A 21,846-nucleotide genomic window follows, 5' to 3' on the forward strand; every position below is an offset into this window, starting at 1 on the left:
GGTTATGGGCAAAGTAAATGTCAATTGTAGCTATAGACAGTAAGTCCCTAATATAAATAGAAAGAGAACGAGATGGACAGTGCCTTTAAAGACCATCTATCTCACTACACTTGCTCCTGGGGAAGTAATCGTTCCCCAAGACATTACTTCCTTAGTTTCTCCTCTGAAATTCAGCCCCTGTGCCCAGACAGAAAGGCCAGAAGGTACTTTCTTGGTCTGCGTCAATGAACATGTGATCACAAAATGAGGAAGCAGAGGGACAGCCCTTTGTGGTTTGGTTGTGTTGATGGAATCTGCTCCCAAGGGTTCTACTGCCTCAGTTACTCATCTGCTTGGTGACCTCAGGCTGTAACCTTGGCATCCCTGAACTTGTATTTCTTCAGACTATGAAGTGGTTGCACCCACAATGCTCAAGGATATTTCAAGTACAGGAGGGATTGAGAGTGGGTCACCCAACTTTGAGAGAGACCCAGAGCTCTGTGTGTCAGGGAAGTGACACAGTCATTGTGAGCAGATTTTCCATAATACAGGTGACATGTGGGTGGGCAGGGCATCATGGACCATTCTTTGATGGAACCCTCCTTAGAGCCTCCAAATAAAGGCACACAGCCTCCCCAGGTCCTGTTGGGAATGAGGGGGTAGCTTCTCCTCACATTGTAACGGTGATCCTTCGAGTAGGCATGAAATTGAGTGTAGTCTTCCGTCCATAAGAGCCAATGGTTTATTATCAACCAGAATAACATCTACAGTAAGAAGGAGGACAGGCCCCTAAATAAGTTAGTTCTGCCTTTTCAGTGTGGTGGTATTAGACCCTCTGCATTTTAAACTTGGCAATGGCAATCATAAAAGTCCTCCAAGCCTCTGAGCCACAAGAACAAATATCGACACCAGTGCAATGCAGACACTGTCTGAATCCACCTGCTGAAAGAGCTAAGATGACATCTGGAAGTGCCTGCCTGGTTTAAATGTTATGGGTGGTGCCATCCTTGGTGCAGGTGATAGTTAATTTTGTGTGTGTGTCAACTTGGCTGGGCCCAACTTGGCTGGGCCCAACGGGCCCAGATTGCTGGTCCAAAATGATTCCTGGGTATGTCTGTGATAGTGTCTCCAGGAGAGAACAGCATTTGAACCGGTGGACAGACAAAGGCAGCCTGCCTTTCCCAAAGTGAGTGGGCTTTCGGCAGCTCACTGAAAGCCTGTGTAGACCACAGAAGGGGACAAAGAGTTGATCTATTTCTGCCCTATTACTTAAACCTCTGTCTTCTGCCCTCAGTCTGGGAATAAACTTCCTTGAACATGGCTGCTTCTCAGCCCTCCAGAGCTCAACCAATATTCACCCCACAGGCTTTCCTAGGTTTGTGCCTGGCGCAGAGTACAGCACAGAACTTTGCAACCTCGATAATTCAGTCAGCTAACTTCCTAGAATAGTTCATAGGTCTTTGATAGGTAGGTAGCCAGGTTCTGTAATTACAATGGAGTTCCATACCATTAAAACCCTCACAAATTGAAAATATCATGTTGATAAAAGCTTTACTATATCCAGCATATCAAACACACATGGCTAAGCTGCCTCCAACATGCTCAAAGTGCTTGCATTAGCCTATACTTATGAAAATCATCCCACACAAAGCCTACGTTGTAATAAACTGTTGATTAGTTATTGACTACACAGTATTGACCCATATTAGTTCTATGGGTATATTTTTATGCCATCATAAAACAGAAAAATTGTAAGTAAAATTATCATGAAGTTTGGTACCCGTTTTAGCTAGCTATCATTTATCCGATTTTCTGCCTGTCTTTAAGTGCATCTGTCACCCATCCATCTGTAACTCTTCTTGGTTTATTGCTACGGAAAATATTAAAACCCAATATTTAGATCCTTTTCCTTAGCAAAGGTCCTATACCCACTTAAATGTATTTGGTAATATTGAGAGAATAGAATTCATACATTGAAGTTGGCATTCCTCATTTTGTACTTGTAATCATTCACCAAGTTCTACTTATCCTATCCCCCAAACAGACCTGCAAGCCAACCAGTTGGCTCCACCCAGTGACGAAAGGCCTGGTCCAAAACCCTGTCATCTCTCACTTAGTTTCTTTCAACAGTGTCTGCCTTTACTTTTGCTTTTCTCCAATTGACGCTCTGCATTACAGACAGAGTGGCATTCATGGACCAAAGATCATAATGTTTTCCCATTCAAAATCTATCTAGGCTCAACTTCGTTTCATTAGCATACTGTAGAATTGAGTAACAAAATCCTTCAGGCATTCAAATGCTCTTTAAAAAATAATTATCAGCTACAGGGAAAGGGAGAGAACGGAGAGAAAGTGAGGGGAGCTGGAAGGAAAGAGGGAAAGAGAGTGAGAGAAAAGACTTCCAAGTGCTGGTTCATTTCCCAGACGATTGGACCAAGCTGAAGCTGGGAACTCACTTCAGGGCTTCCATGGAGACAGCAGGAACGCAGTAGCTCAGCTGTCATGGTTGCCTGCTGGGGCTAGAATAGCAGGAGGTTGGAATCGGGAATTGGAGCCAGATATTGAACCCAGTTACTCTGATGAGGGATGCCATTGTCCTTACTACGACACTAAACTCCTCTCCCTGTTTTGCTTCTTCAGTATTTGGTACTGCTGCTTTTCACTTGGTCTAATACATTCCACATCTGTCCCATGTCCTCCTCCCCTTATTCGTTTCCTAAAATGTACCAGTCTCTTTCCCAACCCAGTTCCTTGACATGTCCTACGGCATTTGTCTGGGACATTTTGGCACCTGTTCTTTTGTTCACCAGCTTTCACTCATCCTTTAGGAAGATTTATTATATTCTTGGAACTTTTCTCTGATGCTCCAACCAGAGGGAGCTCTAATTTAAAAGGGCCCAGCCCCCAGCCTCCAGCCCCCTCTCCTAGCATCTTAGCTGCATGCCATTTACAGCAGTAGTGTTTCTGTGTCATTATGCTGCTCTCTCTCCTGACGGCAGGGCCTGAGTGTCTTTGCACTACAAAAGGCTCCATGTGGGTAAAGAGGAGATGACAGCATAGCAGGAAAAGTTTCTAGAAGCTAAGAGGATTGATTCAGCATAAGTGATTCCCAGAGCATTCTCCTACATGCTATCAGTAATAGACCCTTCTGGTTTTCTGAAGCCTGAGGTTATTTCTCTTGACAAGCATGAAAGCAAGAATACCAAATGATACGTTCATTCCAGAGCTCAAGATTTTTGCTTTACTTAATGCTGGAACTGTCAACTGTTCTTACAATAATTGAGTGTTTTCCATTTTTTTGCCAATGGTTTCCATAGCGGAAGCTCTTCCAGAAGGATCAAAAATCATAACTTTCAAAGTTCCCAAGAATCAGATACATACACCACACAAACCTCTTTAATTAAAATGAGGTGGAAAGAACTGCAGTTCTACATGCCATGGGCTGCTTCCCTTATAAGAAAGCCAACGGAAAAATAGATCGTCTATGTTTTCACTCAGGAACAAAGTAAACAAACCCAGTGGCTTCAGAATCCAGCATGGCTGAGAGAATTCGTTTTTTTTTAATACGGAGTGAGCTTCAGCGTAGTGGGACAGAGCGTGGACATGTGCGAGTGGCTGTTGGATGCAAACTTTTGGCAAAGTCTTGGCCTCTTGGGCAGAAGCCAGTGTTAGTCTTCATAAATGAATTCCACATCTTTGTTAAGTTTAGTAGTTATCGTGCTCTCTTTTTTTAATTATTATTTGAAACATACTTTAAATATTTTGTTCTATGAAGTCCTGGAAAGTGATACAATTCCCTCAGAGCAAGGGAAATAAAAAAAAAAACAGTGATATTTTTATAGGTTTAGAGTGATTATACTCAAATTATGCTCCAATTGATCAGGACAAATGTCACTGGATGTTATAGGTGACCAGCACAGACAGCCAGAAGTAAAGGTGTCCTTCTGATGACTTAAATTTGTCCAGCAAAGCCTGAAGTGATTCCCAGGGTATTCAACAGGAATACCTTCCTAGCCATGAGACAACACAGTAAGAATCACATTTAAAAGGGAAATTAAACCTGTACAAGAAAAACTTGTACAGGAACAAACCAAAAAACAAAAAAGATTCACATTAGCTTCCACTGTCAGCTTCTTCATAAGCCAGAATGTAATCCAGAGAGTGGATCTAATTAAATGAATTTTATCTGACATGGATGGAATTTCAAAGTTGGCCCCTTTACAGATGAGTTAATTGGCTTTGTCCAAAAGAGGAGGAATTTTTAGGGCCATTTAAATCATTAGAATGACTGGTTGAGAAGGCAGAGGAGGGCCAGGGAAACAGCCTAGCCCCAACAGAAACTTCACTTGGCCTCCCCACCCTTTGTCCAAAACCCAGTCCTTAAAATCTCCTAATGGGTTTCACTGTTTTCTTTCCAGTGCTTATCATAATCAGGGAACCACACATTTGCATCCCTAATGGACTCTTTTCATAAGTGTGTTGACATTTCAGTAAGTTTTGCATAGCTCTTAATGCTGCTCACAACTTGGGTAGCTGCCCACAAACCACCTTATATGGATCTTAACATATAGACTGTCTGCTTTACTCACAGAGTCATTATGACTTTTTTTTCTTCTAATCCCTGGGAACCTATCTTAATTATACTCTGAAAAACAGTGAAAACTCCAAAGTCAGATGACTCAGACGGCCAGCATCCATGCAGGTACCCATATACAAGGCAGCAAGTGAACAGCTGAGAAACTCAGGCCCCAGTCAAAAGTATCACCTGCTGTGTGATGCACTCATTTTGCTTTAAGCCATTATTTTTACCAATTAAGGGCACTGAGATAAACATAGGTTGTTGGAGAAAGCTGGGCTCAAGTAGGAAGCTCATCATGGGAGCACAAACTTCCATGCACTTGACTCTCCTGTTTTCTGCAAAGACTGTGACCCCAGAGAACCTGCAGAGGGGGTAGTCTGGATCCCACTAATTATTTTGTGTATGTGACTTCAATAAAAAAAATGAAATCCAACATATACACAACAAAAAAATCATTTTTTAAGTTTTTAATTTAAAACATTGACTCAGCTTCTGCTGTTCTAGGAACTGTGCTGGGAGCCTGGCTTAAAAAAAAAAAAGACTATCTGTGTTCTTAGGAAATTTATCATCTCTCAAGGGAAATTGACAAGGTATGGCAGTCAACTTAGGTTGCAGTGGGAGACAGCTCCCTGGAGTGACACCTGATATCCTGAGAAGTCCTAGAACAGGAGCCATGGGAAGTATAGAAAGTGTTCCAGGAAAGACAAGAAATTAGCACTTGCACCCACTGCACCTGCACAGGTATCTGAGTGGTGCACACACACGTACGTGTGTGTGTGTGTGTGTGTGTGTGTGTGTGTGTGTGTGTGTGTGTGTGTGTGTGTGTGTGTTGAGTGTGGGGGTGGAACTTGGTGATAGGGATTCCAAGCTTAATTAACTCTGAGGGTAAGGCAATTTGTTACAGTCTGTCTGCAAAGGGTGAGAAGGTATTCAATAACGACCACCATTCACAGCTTAACCTGAGTTGAAAGAGACTCCCTGGATGGAACCAACCCTCTACAGAAATGGCAGCTATCTGACAGATCCCATGTCATTCAGGTTGACCAGCCATAGATGCTAAACTGGGAACCACTAACCACTTAGAATGTTTGCATCTGGTTTTCCAGTTGTTTAAGCAGGTGATTGAGGTGCAGGTTAAAAAGAACCAGTGGAGATGGTACTGTGCAAGCTTGGTGCTGCAGGGATTCAAAGGCAAAGAGATAAAAGGAGAGACCATGCTTAGGTGGGAGGGCAGAACTGGGAACTCCTGTACAAGACCCGTGTGTTTTTCAGGCTCTAGGGGGCCCCTTTGGGCCCTACTGTTACATCCTTAGTGGCGTTGGAAAAGGTACAACTGGAGCCAGAATTTGGGCTAACATCTGATTCTGGAGCCTTTTTCCAAGTCACAAGAGTAGCACAGCCAATTTTTCTGCCTAGCCTTTCTAGTTTTCGTCCATTTCTTATTTTGAGCTCAATGAATATGGACAAGAGGAAGATGGTGTAGGCGGGTGACTATAGCCACACAGTCACTATTCTGTGCTATTTTCCCCCACTGGCAGCACAGCAAGCAGCTGGCTGAGTTGAATGTGACTTCTACTCTCCCTTTTGGGTATTTCCCTGGAAACAGATTAATGTCGGCTACTAGAGAGAAAGACGCAGCCCAAACAAGATAATATTTCCTTCCATGGCTTCTAGCATAGAATTTTAAAAAGTTTAAGGATACCAATTAAAAAAAAAACTACAGTGACTTGAAACCTTTGGATAAAAGACATTGTTGTTCCCAAGTTTCCAAACCGATACTGGCAGTCATTGAATGCACTCTTTCTTTGAAAAGGAAAAGAAAGGAAGCAAGGGAAAGGAAGGAAGCAAGGAAGGAAGGAAACAAACCTTGGTCATCTCGGCTTCAGCGCAGAAAAGAAACAAGGATACAACCCCGGTGAGCTGTACAGAACAAATGGCCCAGGCCAACTCCACTCACTCACTCACAGTTCCAACCTTTCTCCTTCACTGCTTTTGCCTATGAAAAATGAGGCTGTAAGAGTGCCAACCTGCTTTTGTCAGGAATATCCTAGTAAAAAATAATTGGAGGCACTTCATATACACGATGCACAATGTTCATTGGATAATGAGCCCAATAGATCTTTACTATATTGTTTCCTCTAGCCAGTAAGAATTCCAAGGCGTGGAGACGTCATCATACAGCTGATCACATAGAGAAGCCAGAACAGAACTCAAGGGACAGAGACCAGGCCTAGCATCTTGGCAAACCTACCCTGAGCCCTGCTGCCATCTCGCGTAACACAGTCCTCCACTACAAACGTGGTCAGGCGTCAGTGGGTCTTCCCCTCAGATGTGCCTTCACTGGGGTTTTCCCCTGTTCTCCAAGCAAGCTGGCACTAATGACTAGAATAGGCAAATTGCTCTCGATACCAGTGAATAGAATGCATCAGATACTGTACTTCCATAGCGTGTTACTCCACTTAGAAAATGGTATAACCAACATTGGGAAGTAAGGAGTAGGGGGAGGGGAGAGGGTGGAAGTTCAAGTCCTTTTGAGATGTGGGGTTATTTTGGGGTAATTGCCTTGCTAAAAACTTTAGTTTGTCAATGAGTTCTCTTAGCCTTTTAAATGCAGGGTTTCATCAAAGGAGAGCTGGGAAAATAGCTGAGGCCCCCAGGCTTTTTTTCACTTGTCACACAGTTGTCCTCAAAGAGTTTCACTATTATGTCCCGGGACAGGGAAACTCTGTAGCATCTTAAATTCCATAAAAATGTTTGAAACCATTTTTCAAACATTTTGAGGTTTGGCGCAAACCTGAAATCCATCTTGGCAAGTACTTTCCCCCCTCTGAAAATTTTAAATGAGTGTGTCTTTCAAGGGAAATTTAATCCGTATGTTTCTGATTCATTTACACTTAACTCATCAAAATGGCGTTTTGTAAGAGCCATTTACTGCTCGAGAAGTCTTCTCCCTTTTTAAGCCTGACAAGCCTTTCTTTCTGAGAACTAGAAAACCTTAATTGAGCAGCTGTAAGCCAAATGATGGGAGCTGCCTTACAAATCAAGAACCTGCTGGATTGAGGTAGCTAAGAAGGCGGCAGACCCACAGGCACAAAGGCACAAGCCAATGTCCTCACCTGTCAGTCCCACAGCTTCCAAAGACTTTCAAACCCACTGTCCCTGAAGAAGTCTGTCCCTAACGACACACAGCGAATGACAATTCTGAAGCAGAAAAGCACTCTCTCATCCCAGAGCAAAAATTCCCCTGGAATCTGGAGGTGTGCAATGGAGTTTCCCAGCTTCGACTCAATGGAAGGGAAACCTACTGCATTTCATGAGACAAACCTGTTACCCAATAAGTTATCACTGAATAACCAGAACTAGAGGAAATTTACAAATTTTTTGATCCAGTAGAATTTCTAAGTCAAAGGTTGCAGGTACCTGAGTGGGATGGGATCTTGGACTTCTCTGAGAAAAATAAAAATCCCTGAATGCTCATTCCAGTTAGAGAAATGCAAGCACAGCATTTACATATGACTTGCCGACATCTTGCCGCATATCTTAAACCATCTCTGGGTTATGCATCACACCAAATACAAGGTAAATGCTATGCAATCCTGGGGTGCTTAGAAAATACAAAAAAAAAAAAAAACCAAAGACCTATGACAATACAGTACAGGGGCTGGGGCTGGGGCATAGAGAGTAAAGTTGCCCAGCCCTGCAATGCCAGCATCCCTTATGGGCACCTGTTGAGTCTTGGCTGCTTCACTTCTCATTCAGCTCCCTGTTAATGCACTTGGGGAAAGAAACAAAAGATAGCCCAAGTCCTGAGGTTCCTGAACCTGTGTAGGAGACCAGCTTCTGGCTCCTGGCTTTATGTGATCCAGCCCTGGCCATGAGGAAAGATCATATGGATAATGGATAGAAATATCTGTGGATAGAAAATATCTGTCTTTCCATTTGTGTCTGGAACTCTGCCTTTCAAATATATAAAAACAAAACCTTAAGAAAAAATTCTTCAGGACAATCATTTTCTGGATGTTTGTAATCCACAGCTGGATTAAAATCCATGAATACTGATCAACTGCACATACACATAGAAACAGCCACAGCTGAGTACAGTGGGTGGTGACATGAAATGTTTCTCATGAAAGTTTCAAGGAGCAGGCATCTGACACAGAAGTTAGGATGTTACTTGGGATGCCAGTACCTCCTATCAGAGTTCCTCCACTTCCAACACAGTATCCTGTTAAGATACACCCTAGGACACAGCAGAGGATGGTCCAAGTACGTGGGTCCCTGCTGCTCCTGTGGGATGTCCAGACCACATGGTAGGGTCCTAGTGTGGCCCAGCCCAGCCTTGGCTGCTGCAGTTATTTAGGGTACAAGCCAATGAGTTCTCTGTTCATCAGTCCCTCTTCCTTTTAAATAAAATCAAAGATAGCTGAAAATTTTTTAAAAGTTCCCCAAATGACTTTACCATACAGAAAACCTTATTTTGTTTACTGATGGCTCAGCCAATGGCACACCTCAATTTGCTGTACTGAATACCACATGGCAAGGGCATGAGCTGTGGCATAGAAGGTAAGCAGTTACTTGGCGTGATTACATCCACCATCAGAGTGTAGTTTGAGAATCTGCTCCTCCATTTCCAATCCAGTTCCCTACTACTGCCCAGGAGGCAGCAGAGCATGGCCTATATATTTTGAGTTGCTGTCACCCACATGGGAAATGCAAGTGCAATTCCTGGCTCCTGGCTTCAGCCTAGCCCTACTCTGGTTGTTGTGGGCATTTGGGAAGTGAATCAGCAGAGGAAAGTGCTCTCTCTTTCTCTCTCCTTCCCTTCCTTTTTTCTCTATTCCGGCCCTTCTCCTGCCCCCCAATATTCTATCTCCCAAAAACTTGAAAACTTGAAAAAAAATCACATGTCAGAAATACTCGTTGTGGCCTTTCTCATTTCATGCAGGAAATCCTACAAAAATGTGGTCTGCTTCACCAGAGGTGGCTTAAGACACGGCTTGGTAGCAGGGGGAGCAAAAAGGAAGGGCAGATCAACAGCTAAGAAGGGATCAAAGTCAGCTCACCATGACTGACACACAGCAAGAATGATTTCCCATTTGCATTCCCTGCACTGCTCAGCTGCAGCACCAGCACAATTCCTAAGTGCATTTCGCAAGCATTCAACAATCATTAATTAGTTAGAAACATCCTTCTGAGGCCACACCTTCGGAGACCCCTGTGCCACTGGATTCTTTTGTACCTGGGAATGACTGCAGGAAGATTAATTGGGCTGGCTAGCAGTGAAGAGTCTCAGAATAAAGCATCATGAACAAGGCCACTCCCTTGCACTGGCCCAGGTCAGGGGCACCCAGAGTTCTTTGTGGGAAAGGATGCAAAGTCAGGAGAACAACACTGAATTTCCCTTTTGCACGCGGTTTCCACAATTGTCATGAAGTGACAAGGTTGCGATTCAAGTACAGAGTGGGCTGGTTGGCAATCAGGGACTAAAACTGTTCCCTCTGTGGGGAGGAAGAGGGAGGAAGCAGTGCCATTCAGAGCCCAGAGGTCACATCCTGTAGGTGGGTGGGTGCTGGCCAAGGGGCAGCTTCCAGCTCTGGGCTCAGTGCAGCCAGAGCTCTGGCAGGGAGAGGACGGAAAGAGGATGATGGTAGGAGCACAGAGCCTGACTAAGGGATGATTACTTCCTCTCATTCATAGCCACAACTCCTACACTCAGGGCAACAGGCTCCACCCCCTGACCAGACCCCTTCTCTTGCTCAGGGTGGAGTCTGTGCAGCAGGTGCCTGAATGCCCTCCAGCTTCTGGGAATGTGGCTAACCTGGGGCACCTGCACATGTCTCATCTGTGCTTCTCCCATCTCAGTCTTTGTCTGCATCCTTCTCACCTTCACTATATGCAGGAGCCCTTTAAAGAAGGATGACAAGTAGAACAAAAGGATGATGTTCTCAGCACTAGAAGTTCACTGGCCTGGCTGGATGGAAGTGCACTTGTCACAGCCTTGGCTTGGTCCTAGTCCCCAGCTGTAGGGCTTTCTGGTCCTGAATAATCCTCTTTGCAAATACTGGGACTTCATATATATTAATTGGTCACCTTGGTTGGGCCAGTTAGCCTCAAAGGCCCCACTTCATCGATGTATTGAGAATCGGGAGGTCATAGTTCTGCTGCTAAGGAAGTTCTGGATGGTGAGAGTGAATCGAAACCAATGTGGTCCTCTGTGATATGTGCACTGGGGCTTCCGCTTTGTGCTTAGAGGAAGGAAATGGTAGAAAGCAGCTGTGTACTAAGCTAAGGCAAGATCTGAATTGAGAAAGAAAATTGGCTGGAGGGAGGCCATCACATAACCTGTATTAGGGCGGATGTCAGTGACAGCAAAACTAAAGGCAAAAATGCAACACGAGAGCAATTTACATCCACATTTATACTAAATGGGTTTATTATAATTGCGGCTATTATGATTAATTCCAGAGGAATTAAATGGGATCAGCCCTTTACTCACAGTGTTGCTGAGTTGACTGAAGCATTGCAACAAATAAGGTGGTCAAGATAAGGGCGATGCAAAAGAAAAAATACTTTTATGCATTAAAAAAAAAATCTATTACTTAACTCTGAGGGATGGGAAAAAAAGAGCCAGCTCTTTCTAGTGCCTAGATATACTGAAGTGAGGTTTTGCAACCTCATTAATCGCCCAATGAAGAGATGGTGGAATAGGGCACAGCCAGGAGTCTGATTTTTCCCTTCACCTGCTCATGGCTACACCTGCACCAGCTTATCTTTACACAAAAACACCACAGCTAAATGGTAGTTTTTTGTTCTACATTTCTGATGTCAAAAAATATTATTCAGATCCCTAAAGTATCAACTGGTTTCATGATTAAATGATAGTAAGAACTAACTTAACGAACTCTCGCTCTGCTAAGCACACTGCAGTCATTATCTCCTGGACTGCATTTCATAAATGAAATACCTGGGGCCCAGGAAGTTTCAGCTGATATTTCTCCCCCAAATCACAAGGCTCAAAAACAGCAAAGCTAGTGCTGGCATTTGGGCCATATCTGCCTGACTGTAAAAACGACATACACAGCACACTCACAGTGGGTACACAGACCATTGAGACTCTACCTTTGCAAAAACAAACAAACAAACAAAACCCCTCATTTTGTAGACCTTTCTTGAGAGTAAAGGGACATAGCCAAGTGGGCAACCTAGTCCAGCAGGCTGCATATGAAGGTCAGCTGGCCTCTGTGCCTTGTCAACAGCCTGGGGCCAGCCCCGCAGGATTTCAAGGCTTCAACGATCTTTGCTTTTTAACCATAAGAAAAAACAAACAAACAAAAAACCTACAAAGTTATGGACTCCTAACACACCGTAACTCAGGGTAGGCATTCCAGATTGTACAACACAGCCTCTTGGTCCTTTTCCCTCTGAAGATGAGTGACTGAGTCCATGCATTCATGGATACCCTGGTATTCCCCTGGAGTCATATTAGTGCTTGTTCTAGGTGTTCTAGGTGTTGCACCTAGTGCTTGTTCTAGGTGTTAAAAGGTAGATTGCAATGCTGGTTATCACTTGGAAAGATAAGACGATTTTGTGAATAGTTGAGTGGGTCTTGGCTCTTCTATAACCTTATTCATAATGATAGCACCCAGTATCCATAATGATAGCAAACTAGTTATTAAATCTTCTTGGGTACAGTGCGCTTGCATCAATCACTCAAAGAGCCCTCTCCTGCCCAGGTATGTCTGGGAAGAAAAGATGTATGACCTTGTTACAAAGTGTTTGTGTACTATATTGTGGACTTTGGACACAAGTCAACTGCAGTTCTTAAGGGTGTGAGGTGTCAAGCAATTTCTATTTGTGCAGCAAAAACTCATGCACCCAATATTTCAGCATTCATTTGCATCAGACTACCACAGTACGCTTAAAATCATACTCTGAAACTCAGGTCACAGGCTTTTTGTTATTCTGGCCAACATGCCCTTTTGTCTTCTCACTTTGGCCTGCTTCCTCTCCCTACTCATAACTGCCCTCCCAAGACCTTGCAAGCACATCTTCCTACCATCCAGTGCAAAAGGATCCCCCTTTGAGGGTCAGGTGCTTGTGGGAAGAAGAAGAGGGCAGAAAAAACCAGCTAAGACTTCAATTCACTGATGCTTCTTTGTTTGAAGCTCAGCTCTAGACTGGCCTAACTTCCTTTCTGCCAGACACATGATAAGTCTCATCCCTAAGTGTCCACATTGCTTCCTCTTGAAGTTGCCCTGGGCTCCCTGATCACTGGTAGCTAAGATTCCCAGAAGATTTTGTATGTCCAGCTCCCCATAGCCCAGGGCCCACTACTAGCACCGACTCAAAGAGCCAGCATATCCCCTGAAGGTGCTTCTGAAAACACGCTGATGTCATGTAGTTCCACTGAGGCTGCCATGCTAAGTCTTTTCCACCTGTTCCCTGAGGGTGGGGGGCTGCCCTTATCATTAGTCTCTGAAACATGATTCTTACCACTGGAAAAGATTTGTGAAGGGGAGGCTGCACATTTAAAAGCTAACCTCATCCAGTTAAGGAAACACATCATACACTCACAGGCTATTTTCATTTTTAGACAAGCCAGAAATAGAATCCAGCTCTCATGACTAAATTCCTCACCTCCACCTCACTTCATTTTCCCATTCACAAAGCCACAGTCAAGCAGGAATGGGATTCCAGAGTCCCTTTTCTAAGCCACTTTGTGCTGTAACTCACCCTCCTCCGGTACATTCTATTGGTGGCAGTCCTCACTTTATTTACATCAGAATACTCCGTTCTCTGTTCTGTTTCTAGTACCTGATAGGATCTCGTGCTTGTTTGACTGCCGTGAATAAAAAGGAGGACACAGCAGAGAGGCAGGTGAAAGAACAGACCTGGCAACAAGATGTGGAAGATGGAGTTCCATGGGCTGCACCTGCAACAGCGAATGAAACCTGGAGAAGCCTGTACTGGCATCGTCACTGGCAGCAAGCTGTAGCTGGGACCTCTTTTTTGCAGTCCTGCTGTGTGCCAGGAATCTTTGCACATGATCTTCACTGTAACAACTTTACAAGGTAGGTTTGGTGATCCTTACTTTATAAAGAAGAAAGATCCTATGGTACAGAGAAGCTGTTTTGTTCTTTTACTTTCTGATAGGGAGCTTAGGTTTTAAATATGACTTGGGGAGAGAACTTCCATGAGAAATGACTGTCTAGGTGCATATATCCAAAGAGTGGCAGTGTACCTTAACCAGGACTAAGTCATGTAGCTGTAACCTGGGCCTTTTTGATCCCGAAGCAGTGCTCTTTCTAGTACATGCCATGATGCTTCTTGGTTCAGTGTGCCCTTGCTTCCTCCTTGGCGTCATCTCCTTCCGTCAAACCAAAGATGTGTCCAACCAGGGAGGCACAGAGAAAGAAGGGAAGGTGAGCACTGACTACACCCACACTCCGACATGGCAGTTGCCAGTGTGCACTAATTGTAAGCCTGGTGGCAGAGGGGAGAGATCTGTGTCCCTTCTACCATCAGTGCCAGCAAAGCCAAGCCTCTTCCTCAACCTGCTGTCATGCTCAAGCATGGCCCCTGGGTCAGCTAGGGAAGGCAAACTTGTCATCAGGCCATGGCCCAAATGAAGGCAAAACACGGTCAAGGAGTTGTTGGTGCCTTTCATCTACAGGTAGAGCCATGAGGCCCTGCCTTCCCTCAAGTTACCATGGTGATGGTGAACCTGCCGGTGGTGGTAGGAGCTAGAAGGAATTGGACTAGAACGTGTGAACATGGGTGAGTCTTACCCTGAGTTTTCATACCCATTAAAATACAAACATGAAGGTTAGTACAGAAAAGACCAAGAAAGCTGGATATGATCAATGCCCATAAGCTGGGCATGATGATATACTAGAGTTTGACAATATACCCCCATTGTGGGTAACTGTGTGAAGGCCACACAGGATGTCTCCATATTCCTTCTTTCAACTGCATGCAAACAATTATCACAACAAGTATTTCAACGAAAAAACGACAACAATGCCAAATGAGATTCTCCAACTAACAGTCACCAAACAGTGCGATTAATGATTTTCACCCAAATGGATTGCCAGGGTACTGTGATGAACAAAGCAATTATTAATACTTTAGCTGGCATGGGCTGGGCACAGCTAGCTCAGCACTCCTGGCCTTGTCCAAGTGTCACTTACAAGCAGAGCATCTCTGATTGTGGGTGAACTATGCAGAATCAACCACATAAATGGTGATTTCCTAAAAAGATAAAATTGTGCCCTCTTTCCTCCTGAAGAGGTGTCAGCATGCCACACAAGGTCACCAACAACCTTCACCATTGGTTTTGGGTCAGGTCTGAGTAATGTTTCCCCATAGATGGGTATGGACATTGGCCTTCCTTATCTACAATTAAGCTAGTTCCATAAATACTAGATGCTTATTTTATACAATGAAGTCTTTACCCTGGATTCATCTATTTTCATCCATCATCCATTTGTGAGAGGCAGAGAGAGAGAGAATGCATACTCATTGGTTTACTTCCCTACATGCCCACAAAGACCAAAGCTGGACTGGCACCAAAGCCAGGAGCTAGAAACTCAATGCAGATTTCCCAGATGACTGGCAGGAATCCATTGATGTGGGCTCTCACTTGTGACTTCTCAGACTCTACTGGCAGGGAGTTAAGCCAAAAGTCAGGGCCAGACTCAGAGAGGGAACTCAGACATTCAGACTTGGGATGTTGGCCTCCTAACAGCATCTTAACTGCCTGGTAGGCCCAATTTCTGCTTCAGATTCATATACATTTTAATAGGGCTGTGAAAGCTTGGCTAAAGAATGGACGTACTGTCCGGGAAAATTATCTTTTTAATAAGTGCATACAGTTTGCCTTTCATGATTGCTGAAGATTTTATCGTCTAACCTCATTTAAAAATGAGAGCGTATGTTCCCATTATGGAAGTCTATCAAGTTACCATGAAGTCTTTGGGGGAGAATAAACCCATTCCAGGAACCCCACAGCCCACCTGAGCATACACTTCTCCAGTGCTCCCAGCACTGTCCTATGCATTTCAAGGGCATGACATACTGTTGGGAATGTTGCTTGTGCAAGTCACTTCTAGCTGATCTTTTCCGCCACTCTTTGGACAGATGCACCTAGACAATCATTTCTCATAGGAGTTCTCCCCTCAAGTATTTGAAAACTAAGCTCCCTGTCAGAAAGTAAAAGAACAAAACAGCCTGCAACATGGAAAAAGGTGCCCTGCTCCTCACCAACCACTCATTTCTTCTTTAGCACCAATTCAACAGCAATTTAAATTGTATGCCAATCATATTTTAGCAATTTTTTTTAATAGATGATGGACAGAGACATGGAATTTTGAAGCTGGAAGAGACGTTAGGGTTATCTGGGTTCCACTTTCAGGAAAGGAACCTGTAAGCCCTTCTCTCATCTTCAAGCCCAGATGCTTTGGTCACTTGTTCAAGCTCAAGGGGAGAATTCCCATTCAGGTTTGTCCCCACTCTCCTACACTTCATGCTGCTTTCTAAAAAAAAAAAAAAAATGGTTATTTGCCCTTCCACTCCCCTTTCCAACCCTGTCGGAAGAAAAGAGGAGAAAAGTCATGATTCATTAGCTACCAAATGTGCATTAAACAAACACCTTTTTGGTCTGTACCCCATGCCTCAGTAGGTAACCAGTTGCAAGATCACAGCCGGGGAGAAGCTGTGGCAGGGAGTGTGGGACAGGCTCTGTTCGAGCCAGCCTGCAGGTTCACAGACCGCCACCAGGCACTACATCCAAATACTACATCTTTTCTGGTCTACTTTGCAAAACACACAGAAATGTGCCAACAATTTTCAGAACATAAACGTTAGTCTTTCCTGCTCTCTTTCCATCCCCAAGATCCTTATAGCATTAAGAATACAACCACCTCTACCTCTCTCTCATATAGCGTGTCCGTTCTAGACTCCCAGTATTAGCTAGCTATTCCTACGGCCAATCAGTGCCAAAGTTTCAATCGACTCTCCTCGTTATTGCAGGATGTCATCTCAAAATTCTTTCGCAAATACAAAAAAGCCTTAGAGACAGTATCAGAACAAGTTCATCGCAAGTGGAGCAACTGAAAGTTAGAATAACACACTGGCTGTTAACTTCAGCTGAAATAACGGCTGGGAGACTGCACGCATGTCTGAGAACCATCCTACATCATCTCAAAACCTACAGCACAGTCAGAACGATCAACAGAATCGCACCACCGCATACTCCTTACAGCAGCAGGTTACAGCAAACAGTTCTCCCAACGTTCAGAATTCACAGGCTCCCCTCCACTCTCACCGACTCCCTCTAAACTCTTACGAAGAGACGACCAGTTTGAGTCATTGAGAAAGCTAGAGTGAGAGATTGACAATCCTGTTGGAAAATAATACACAGCTGTGATAATAATATCGTGGGTTTCTAAAAAATACTGTAATACAGTTTTACTTTTAATAATAAAAGATAAAAAGGTGGCGTCTGTGAATAATTAGAGATTGCAGTCTGAAGCCAGTTACAGTCACTGCAATTGATAATAAACTGAAAACCCCTGGAGAGCAGGTAAATGCTTTGCAACCCTGACCCCCTGGCTCTCACGTTACTTAACCACCCTGCGGTTCTTGCATTACATCACCATTCAAGCGATTGGTTCCTGCGTTTTAACTCTCTCCCTGTCTCCTCTGATTAGGAGCCACACCACGGCAAAGAAACTTCGCCGAACTTTGCGCTTTCTCGCTTCGCTTTTCATTGGTGGCACTGCCGCCCCCCGCCCCCCTTTTATTTTATTTTTTTTTTCCTCCTGTGGCTTTGGTGTGCTCAGGCTTCTTTTTCGCCCAGCTCTGGGGCCTCCATTCTACTCTCATTCAGGTCTCCGTGCTACAACAAAAACTCTGATCAAAGTGAAAAGCGGATGCCTCTTCGGGCGAGAAGAGGAGCCGAGAGAAGAGAAGGAAGAGGACAAACAAAGCTGGCAGAAAAGCGAGACTGGGGGTGGGGGGCGAGGAGGAGGAGGAAGGCGCAAGATCAGAAAAGCAGTTAGGGGCCAAAAAGTGCCTAAAATTGGGAAAAGGAAAATAAAGTGAAAAACAAACCTCATGGACATCACTGGGGCTGAATTTCCTCCTGAGGTGCAGAACATGAGAGCTCTGGAATGAGTGTGTGTGGAACTGGAGCCAAGGCTTAACTAGCTTGAGTGAGTCACATCCTTCCCACTTGATTCCAGGCCAAGAGATGATGTAATGCGCTGGCCCTTCTTTTTTGCGCCTAGCTCTGGCGCTCTGGCTCCCCTCGCTGCTTTCTTTCTCCCGGGCTCACCCTCCTCCCCCTTCTCCTTTTTAAGCTCAGTGCTGGTGAAGTCACCATTTAAATCTGGCAGAACTGAAGCAAAAACTTCAATGTAACCAAAACAGCCCCAGGCCGAGTTCCAGGCTCGGGGAGCCTTCGCGGTCCGATTGCCCTTAGAAACGGGTAAACAGGGAGAGAAACAGTGTGGGCTCCGGATGGCCCCATCTCTTGCCCTCCAACGGGGACCCTGAAGTTCTGCAGTGTGGAGTCCCCTGGTTCTGATAAAAAAAAGTCACGTCCTTTGTGTTTGGAGAAAGGGGAAGTGACGAGGGAGGTGTATGTATAGAGATGGAGAAGTGGCGAGGAAGATCATGTTGGGAAATGCAAAGAAAACGCAGGACCAGTAACCTGGGGTCCCAGTCCTGGCCGCCTCTGCTGCAGCAACAGGTGACAAGGTTTCCGCGGCTTGGGGGACTTTTCTTTTTTTTTTTTCCTGGAGTTGGATGACATTTTCTGTTGTCCCATGCTCTAGCCAGCCAGCCTTCTACCATCCTTCCAGAGTATTCTTTCAGCTGACCTCCCTGTCAGCCAGGCTAAAACCCTTCCTGGTGCAAACACATGTTTGGAGCCCTCAGTGACTGGGAAGTCAAAGTCACTCTGCTGGCTTGTGCTGGGGACGGACCTCCTTGAGCGCGAGGCTAGCCTGGTGGACACGTGCGTGCAGTGCGCTGGCTATCAGGTGAGCCATCCCAAGAAGGAGTGCAGGAAAGCTCACGCCCCCCCTCAAATGTCAGTGACGGACCGGGCAGCCCCGCACCCCACTGACAAGCCAGCGCAGGCAGGCAGGCAGTGGATCAGGGTGAACAGTGTGTTTCTTTTGTAATTATGGGGGCAGAAAAGCCAGGCTGAGCTGGGCTGGGGGGAGTCCAGTATTTTCCTTTGCAGCTGACAAGGGAACCCTTCTCGTGGCTCAATTCCACCCTTGCTAGCTCAAGTCTCTACTCAGCACTTCACACCATCTAGGATTCCAAGAGCCCTGCTCGTTTTTTCTGCCCTGTTAAGTTTCTATTTCTCCTCAACCTTCATGTCTCCTTCTACAACAACAAAGCTTTTTTTTTTTTTAGTAGGAAGTTTGACGGACTTTTTTTTTTTAAGACCACAAAAGCAGAAGGAAAACATGAAGCTGCAATGGATTGCAATTTTTTCTTCCACCTATACCCACGGCTTTTGCCTGCGCAGCTACTGCCCACTCCTCATCCATTGCCTTTGTGGTTAGCCAATCAGGCAGGTGCACTGGACATCCGTCTCTGCCCATCACTAAGCAGAGAGGACTTGGACTTGAAACTCAATTTTTGGTATCTGTGGCCTGCAAGGGGTCAGGGTTGTGGATCTGAATCCCTTGGAATTTAACTCATAGCTTCCCAGGATGATCACTGTGTCCAGTGTTAAGTGCTAAAGAATTTACCCCAGTCAGCCTAACACCCTCCCCACCTTGGGGGTGGGAGGTGGTTAAGGCTGGAGTGCTGGGACGACCATAGGGAATGGATTTGGGGAACAGCATTCCCCAGCAGGCTGTCTGTTAGCTTGACATCCTCGGTTCACACTGAGGCTGGACGGTGGCTCACTGTGACACCTTTATCAAGGCAGGCAGCTCAGAATTAGAGGTGATCGTCTATAATTACAGCTGGCGCCACCAAAGCCCCGTGGCCTGACAGCGGCAAATGCGGTTGTTATAAAGTTGGGTCCACCATGTCAGCAGCCTGTGTAACTCATTTACGTCTGCCTCACCAAAAGCCATCAATTTTTCATCCATTGCAGGGAATAAATAAAGCAACGTGCCCCATAGCTCCTCTGAACCTTCACAATGGGAACAGGCAGGTTGACACGATTTGGTACAAACGGCTTTCTCCTCTGTTAAGAGACATGGTTCATCACTGCGTTGGGCAGAGGCCTTCTGTTTTTTTTTCCTTTGCTCTCTCCTGCAGCAAACCCACATCACATTTGTACATTTAAGCGTTTTCTGCCCATTGTTTTCTTAGGCATATCAACGTGCCCATGTGATAATCTTCCCATAAACTCCAGGGAAGAATCAGGGTTGTTTTTCTGGGTGTCCCCTCAAGAAAGGAGACAACCAGGCAGCTTGGAGTACTGGGCAGGCCCCCAGCTGGTATCCCTGCTCCAGCCAAGGAGAAGGAGCGACCAGGAGGCAAGCAGCTATCTTCTGCTCAACGAGTCATGTGGCCCATGGGTTTAAGCTTCTAGAACCCAGACAAGATCATATAGTTGGAAACAGAATGTGATTGTACCCTGGGAGGGTGATGTCGCTAAAAGCCACCAACCTTCTGAACACATTGCCACCCCAGTGAAAGTCCATCAGAGGGCTGGCCTGGGCACAACCCAACATCCAAGTTCAAAGGCGTCTGGATATTTCCCTTTGGAGCTCTGGAATCCCCTCCTGCCACTTTCCAACCCAGGCACACATGTGCTTGTTTGCAGTGGCTTTTGGGTACCTCGGCACATGAAAAGAACTGCTGCTTTCCCATTTCCCTTCCTATGACAGAGTATATCCTGCTTTCCCAAGCAGGTCCCCTCTCCCCTGACTGCAGAGCTTCCCCTCTTGTTTTACCGTGGGGTCCTCTGCTCGCCTGCCTACCTTCCCGCCCTCAGCCATTACTTCCTTCTGCATCTAAGCTGCTCCCCAGAAGCAGAGGCAGGATTTGGAGCTAGGAGTCCTAAGATGCTGCAGCTCCAGCAGGGGAGCAGTGAGCCCCTGGCCAGCAGGCCAGGCCAGCAGATGAGCTGGTCTGTTCAGGAATGCTTGCAACACCCTCTTTTGCACAGCGCGTCATCCTCAGGGAGAGGGTGGCGGGCACTGCACAGCTGTTCCCCGTAACTCACTCACACACTCCCAGCTCCTGATGAAACGTTCGGCTCTGGGGAAGTGGGACCTCTGAGATCTGAGCTCCAAGTTCAAAACATTCTTGGCCTTTCTCCAAAACAACCCAACAGAGAAGGCACACTATGAACGGGGGTGGGGGGGCACAGCAGGCAATGAGCGGGAACTTATGGCGTGCCTGGCTGAATTTCTCATTGCAAGCGTGTTATAGAACTCACCACAAATCCCCCTCTCTCTCTCACCCCGCACACACAAGATCCCTTTTCCAAGAGAGCTTTCTCCCCCTACCCCTTAGGTTTGAACTTACTCTCTGCAAAGAAAACCATATCATCTTCTTTCAGACACTGTTTTTAGAATTTAACCCGTGATTCCCGCAGTCTCAGTGGAATTGGAAGGGCCAGATTATTTCAGAGTTAAATAAGCCGTAATGACTATCACATGGACCCAGCCATAAACCTAGCATTAAAAATTATTCAGGAAAAAAAAAGTGGCATCTCTTCCTTTTTTCATTTACAACAAGGCATCCAGGTGGTTTTCTCTGGGCCCCCTTCGCAAATTGCTTCCAGCGAACCTTCCGGTCACAGACTACCGCACACCCACGCGGTGTCAGCCAGCAATCGCTTCAACTTGGGTGTCCTGGGTGTTTATCGTGGACAGAGGCAGACAGGCTGTCTGCGTGACCCTGTGCAGCGCGAATCCTAAACCACATGGAAGCAGGCAGGATCTGATAGCCCAGATGGTTGGCCTTGTTAAAGCCAACTCCAGGGGCTCCCAGAGAGAAATGCCGGAGCCACCTCTCTTTGGTTTACTCCTCTCTTGTGCATAGATACAGTAACATCTCTAGCCCAACCCCAGCTCCAAATCACCCTGGGGTCAAAGTGGACTTACAAGTGGTAGCATTGAATGCACTTCTAACAAAGGAATGAAGCTCTAATGATGGAAGCATGGGCAGCTTTAGAGCAGCCACAATGAGGGAGTTAGAACTCTCTGATTAGCTCTAAAACTATACCATCGATTCAGCCTACTTAGAGTTCTTGGTGGGGAGTGGTTTATAACTTGGACTACACCAGAGAAACATGTAGACTG

At 45.5% G+C, this 21,846-nt stretch overlaps 1 protein-coding gene across 2 annotated transcripts in view; it reads right to left on the bottom strand.

The window, feature by feature from the left end:
- The window catches only part of CREB5 (cAMP responsive element binding protein 5), a 380,309-nt gene that overhangs the window by 106,941 nt on the left and 251,522 nt on the right, over positions 1-21,846 (bottom strand). Inside the window, exon 1 of one of the 2 annotated variants that reach the window (XM_040965060.1) lies at positions 17,672-17,883. The exons of the other annotated variant lie outside the window; for it this stretch is intronic. Coding sequence (XP_040820994.1) covers positions 17,672-17,718 — 47 coding nt within the window. The 5' untranslated portion in view covers positions 17,719-17,883. Of the gene's footprint in view, positions 1-17,671; positions 17,884-21,846 lie in introns of those variants that run through there. 2 annotated transcript variants of the gene reach the window in all.

Source organism: Ochotona curzoniae, unplaced genomic scaffold (genome assembly GCF_017591425.1).
Source record: "Ochotona curzoniae isolate NIBS_2020 unplaced genomic scaffold, NIBS_Ocur_1.0 scaffold_3835, whole genome shotgun sequence".
Lineage (NCBI taxonomy): Eukaryota > Metazoa > Chordata > Mammalia > Lagomorpha > Ochotonidae > Ochotona > Ochotona curzoniae.